The sequence below is a fragment of the Limulus polyphemus genome, unplaced genomic scaffold (genome assembly GCF_000517525.1).
Source record: "Limulus polyphemus unplaced genomic scaffold, Limulus_polyphemus-2.1.2 Scaffold9105, whole genome shotgun sequence".
Classification (NCBI taxonomy): domain Eukaryota; kingdom Metazoa; phylum Arthropoda; class Merostomata; order Xiphosura; family Limulidae; genus Limulus; species Limulus polyphemus.
Window position 1 is genome coordinate 2,781 of NW_013674715.1, and position 5,603 is coordinate 8,383.

General features: G+C 30.6%; 1 protein-coding gene across 1 annotated transcript in view; it reads left to right on the plus strand.

Annotated features, from left to right (window-relative positions):
* The window catches only part of LOC106475754 (transcriptional protein SWT1-like), a 9,824-nt gene that overhangs the window by 2,602 nt on the left and 1,619 nt on the right, over positions 1-5,603 (plus strand). Inside the window, exons 3-8 of the mRNA XM_013936430.2 lie at positions 957-1,034; positions 1,714-1,795; positions 1,925-2,010; positions 3,249-3,252; positions 4,319-4,419; positions 4,982-5,063. Coding sequence (XP_013791884.2) covers positions 957-1,034; positions 1,714-1,795; positions 1,925-2,010; positions 3,249-3,252; positions 4,319-4,419; positions 4,982-5,063 — 433 coding nt within the window. The remainder of the gene's footprint in view (positions 1-956; positions 1,035-1,713; positions 1,796-1,924; positions 2,011-3,248; positions 3,253-4,318; positions 4,420-4,981; positions 5,064-5,603) is intronic.

Here is a 5,603-nt window from a genome sequence, read left to right on the forward strand (position 1 = left end):
TACAGCTATTTTAATCCAGTGCGATATAATCACTTAGATTTAAAGACAGCTATTTTAATCCAGTGCGATATAATCACTTAGATTTAAAGACAGCTATTCTAATCCAGTGTGATATAATCACTTAGATTTAAAGATAGCTATTTTAATCCAGTGTGATATAATCACTTAGATTTAAAGATAGCTACTCTAATCCAGTGTGATATAATCACTTAGATTTAAAGATAGGTATTTTAATCCAGTGCAATATAATCACTTAGATTTAAAGATAGCTATTCTAATCCAGTGTGATATAATCACTTAGATTTAAAAATAGCTATTTTAATCCAGTGTGATATAATCACTTAGATTTAAAGATAGCTATTTTAATCCAGTGTGATATAATCACTTAGATTTAAAGATAGCTATTTTAATCCAGTGTGATATAATCACTTAGATTTAAAGATAGCTATTTTAATCCAGTGCGATATAATCACTTAGATTTAAAGATAGCTATTTTAATCCAGTGTGATATAATCACTTAGATTTAAAGATAGCTATAAATATATCAGATTTACGATGGATTAGTCTTTTATCCACAAACAGGCTACCAACCTTGCATACATTACAATGACAGTGGATATTTAATGATTTGAACCTAAAAATAAGTAACTATTGTAAGATTTGATAATTAAATTTTACACAACATGCAAGCTGAACTACACCAGCCTTTAGGCTAGTACATACAAAATTCACAGTTGCCCAAACTTAGTTCTGGGTGTTGGGCTAGTTGATTTTTATACCCCAGCTAAAACGAAGATATTGCTAATGTAATTTTTTCATTTTTGTGTTTTTACTCTCTCTTTTTTTGTTCATGAACTTTGTAAGTTAAAGAAGATAGTTCGAATAAATAATAGTCAGAAGGGGGGGTAGATAACTTTAAGAAGCTAACAATATATTATATTTTTTGTTTAATTCAGTTGAACAAATCCATTCCTCCTTTGGAAGTTATCCAAGAAGCTATGGAAGTTGATACCCCTGGTGAGGTGAATAGTGAGGTAACGAATTTACATGTTTTAATTGGCTAGTCTACAAAAAAAAAATACATTGTTATAAAGTTAATTACTGCGTGTACTTGTGCAGGGTCCCCGAAAGTGTTCTGTTTCAAAAGTAAATATAACTGAAATTAAGAGTAACAAATAATTTTATTGTTCTTGCTTTTGAAGTTTGTATGTCATGCTGCATTGTAGCCTACAGAATGAATAATTTTTCTTGTGATTCATGGCATACGTACCTTTTACTAACAGCACAACAGTCCAAATTGCAAGGTTAAGTGTCCCTTATGTGATGTCATGTTAGTGTCTATTAACTGATTGACAGACAACACATTACTTTATAATGGTGCCAGTGGTCAAAACAGGTGACCCATCCAGGTGACCTTTTGGCCTCCTTTCAGGAAAATAAGTAATTAAAATAAACTATGTATATGTGTTTTGATGTGTTATTGTTTATGTTCTTAACTGATTCACCCATTTGTCCATATTTAATTTTTATACAGAATTTCTGTTTATATTGTGCAAAAGGTATTTTAGACAAAATATTTTTATGCTTTATAATTTCTTGTGTGATTAATATGAAACGACCAACTAAATTTTTGCTACAAACTTTAATTATTTGTGTAGTTGAATGTTTTGGAATTGTTGTTCATGCTATGATGATTTTATCTTATGAAATTAGGGCTACTACATTGTTGTGGATACCAATATTCTTATGACCGATCTGAACTTTTTGGATGAACTCAAGGACCAAACTTTACAAGGTGGGTTTATTATTGATATTTTTCTGGCTTGCGTTATGCAGTCTTTTGTTTTTTACAATATAATATACACTGTTTGGAAGGAAGGAATTATTTTGTTTGAGATTGGTTCTAAGTATCGTACTCCTACAGGTCGAGGACCTCCAAACATAGTGATACCGTGGGTTGTTGTAGCGGAGCTCGATGGTTTAAAAGGAAACAGGTCTCAAACTCAAGGAGTGAGTATGATATTTTTACATTTCTGGTAAGATATGATTCTAATCCTTTTACTGCTTGTTGCCGGTTATAAAACACTTTTACAACAGAATTGAATTTATTTTCTGTCATACTTTTTTTTAGCACCAGTCAGCTAATTAGAACTTGTGTTGAAAATTTTAGTAATAGATTTATCAATGTAGTTGAATTTGAAAACCTCAAAGATTGTTAATTATAACATTTATGATTTATTCTTCAGCATAGTTATGGGAAAAGTGTGAAAAAACTAAAACAGTAACTTAAACGTTTTTACAAGATTAAGAAGTAAGGCTTAGAATTGACACTTCAATGATTAAGTATCAAATTTTAATATTATAGAAGTTTTAGGTTTTTAATTTTATAAGAAAACATTTTAAAAAATCCTCTTTCTCCCCTAGTATCTGAATTATGACTTTTGTCTTCTTCCTCCTCTAATTTATTTACCACCCCTTTCTGAAGTATGGAATTTAACACAAGTTATTCAATATAATATAGATATTAATAAGACAATGTCTAATCCTTATTTTATTTGTATACAGAGCCATAAACTAGAAAATCGGACTCACTTGCCACATCCTCTTTTTCACAAGTTGCCAATAGTTCTGTCATGTTTTCTACTTTATTGTTTATAACCAATAAAAAGGCAAAGTTTTAATCTATCAAATGACGTATTTTGTTTTTAGTAGAGTATAAGTATTGTCTCTTGTCTTCAATTTGAAAGTTTCTCTTGTGGTGTTCAGATCGACAAGTTTGGGAATCATTTAAAGGCTATAGTTAGAAAGCCAGTTACATTATGATAGTTATAGGGCATTGTTTGCTTTGTGTGTATTCTTAGGCAAATTATTTAAGTAAAAAAAAAGTTATTTTATGTACAAGCACCATTAGTATAAAAAAAAAAGTAGGCTTAACTTTCATTGGCAACCGACAGAAAAAAATCAAGAAGTCAAAGGTAGGTATTATATTTCTTGATTTTCATGTATATTCTTTAATTATTATTATAGAATAAGAACAATTTAAAAATTATAAACTTATTAGGTTAGATAATATAATGAAAATAAATAATAGTAAAAATTCTTCACACGTAATGCTTGCGACCAGCTCGTGCATTACCTCATTCAATACAGTGATGGGGGGTCCATGCATTTGTTGAGTGATTTACAACTTGTGTGACAAGATTATTAATTAGACATGGCTCAGTGGGCAATAAAATAATAATATCAAGTGTAAACAGATGTAGACTATTATAAGCTACTTAGGATAACCAATTGTAGTATCCTGATACAATCTGTCCTCGTTCTAGAAAGAAAAAAAAGCATAATTTAGATTTATTTCATATTTTTTATGGTGGGTACAAGGTCGGTCAAATCAAACAAGTCCGTATAGAGTTAAGACGGAGAAAATAACAGATAGAATATTAAGTTTTACTGAAGAAAAAAAATTATATTTATTTAGAGCTTTTCTGAGAGCTTTTGCCAAATTTTGTGAAGATACACAAAAATATTAAAACTTTTATTATTGCAACTAAGATGGTTATTTAGTGGTCACAAGGTTGGTCACATTGACCGACACCATAGTGGAGGAGTTAATTTGTAACTGATCGTTGTATTAAATTTCTATCAGATTTGTATCTGATCATTGTATTAAATCTCTACCAGATTTGTATCTGATCATTGTATTAAATCTCTACCTGATTTGTAACTGATCATTGTATTAAATCTCTACCTGATTTGTAACTGATCATTGTATTAAATCTCTACCAGATTTGTAACTGATCATTGTATTAAATCTCTACCAGATTTGTATCTGATGGTTGTATTAAATCTCTACCTGATTTATAACTGATGGTTGTATTAAATCTCTACCAGATTTGTATCTGATGGTTGTATTAAATCTCTACCAGCTTTGTATCTGATGGTTGTATTAAATCTCTACCAGATTTGTATCTGATGGTTGTATTAAATCTCTACCAGATTTGTAACTGATGGTTGTATTAAATCTCTACCTGATTTGTAACTGATGGTTGTATTAAATCTCTTCCAGGTTTGTATCTGATAAAGGAAGTATAGTCTTATTTCTGCAATATACAGTTGTAAACAATTTAAATTGATCCTTATGAGTTGTTGATATCTTTATAGTGTAACTTACATTTATTCATGTAATGTAGCTGTCTGATACGATATCATGCTAGTAAAATGGTTGATATCTTTATAGTGTAACTTACATTTATTCATGTAATGTAGCTGTCTGATACAATATGATGCTAGTAAAATTTACACTATAAAGATATCAACCCAGGGTGGGAAAATCAGAGAAAGGCTATCAAGGCCATAAAATATATATATGCCATTCTGCGGAAAAAACACCCTAGAGTGCGTGGACAATCACTGAAAGAGGTAAGAGAAGTACAAAAAACTATTGTTTGTTGCTGATGTGTTTGTCCTTTTGAGAATGCCAGTTTTTGAAGATAAAATTCACGTGTATTGAGAAGTTGAATGAGTGAACTGCTTAGTATGAAATCAGTTATCATCAGTTTCAGAAAAACATTCAGATTACTACATGAACTTTGACCTAGGAATTCACAGGTGTATAGATATTTTTGTAAGCTGTTAGTCAGAATTATTGGTTAATATATTTTTGAAAAACAATGTTTTCAAACCCTTGGAGTACAGTTTCTTAGTCCGTAAGTTAAGAAAGCCAAAATTCTCATGTGTGATTTGCTTTTGTGTTACGAGTGTGATTAATAATAATACTAAGTAGTTAAAACCATTATATGTGGTTTGTTTTCTTAGCTGCAGGAAATCTACAGTTTTTTTTTTTACATACAATGCAATATGATAATATACAGAATAATAACTATGTTCCAAGATTTCTCGTGAATTCATTAAGTCATTTTATTACGGTGTTTCTAGTTCTTGCTGTAGAAAGGAAAATCAAAACTTCTTCAATTAATTTTAGGCTCAACAGACTGTACCAAATCTTACTCCTACCTGTAATGATGACAAAGTGCTCCAATGTTGCCTTCAGCTTTGGGAACGTGGTATGAATTTTTTATTTAGAACGTTTGAAAACAGATCAGGTTTATTTGGGAATATGAAAGTTGTCTAAAAGTGATAAGGATTTAGTCATCCCATTAGATGTACATTCATTTTTAGCGTGATATCATTTCTACAGCATTAGCTCATTACTGAGTATTTGGTGTTGATCGTTTGTGTATTTTACACTAGCTGTATCTCTGGCATTTATTTCATATGATTATTTAACATTTTGTCATAGAGAAGAATAGTTTTATAAAATCATGATAATGTTGTGAACTGTGGTGTATTGGGGAGCATATAACATGGTAACTAGACATAGAGTGGTGTATTGGGGAGCATAGTAATATGGTAACTAGACATAGAGTGGTGTATTGGGGAACATATAACATGGTAACTAGACATAGAGTGGTGTATTGGGGAGCATATAACATGGTAACTAGACAGAGTGGTGTATTGGGGAGCATATAACATGGTAACTAGACATAGAGTGGTGTATTGGGGAGCATATAACATGATAACTAGACATAGAGTGGTGTATTGGG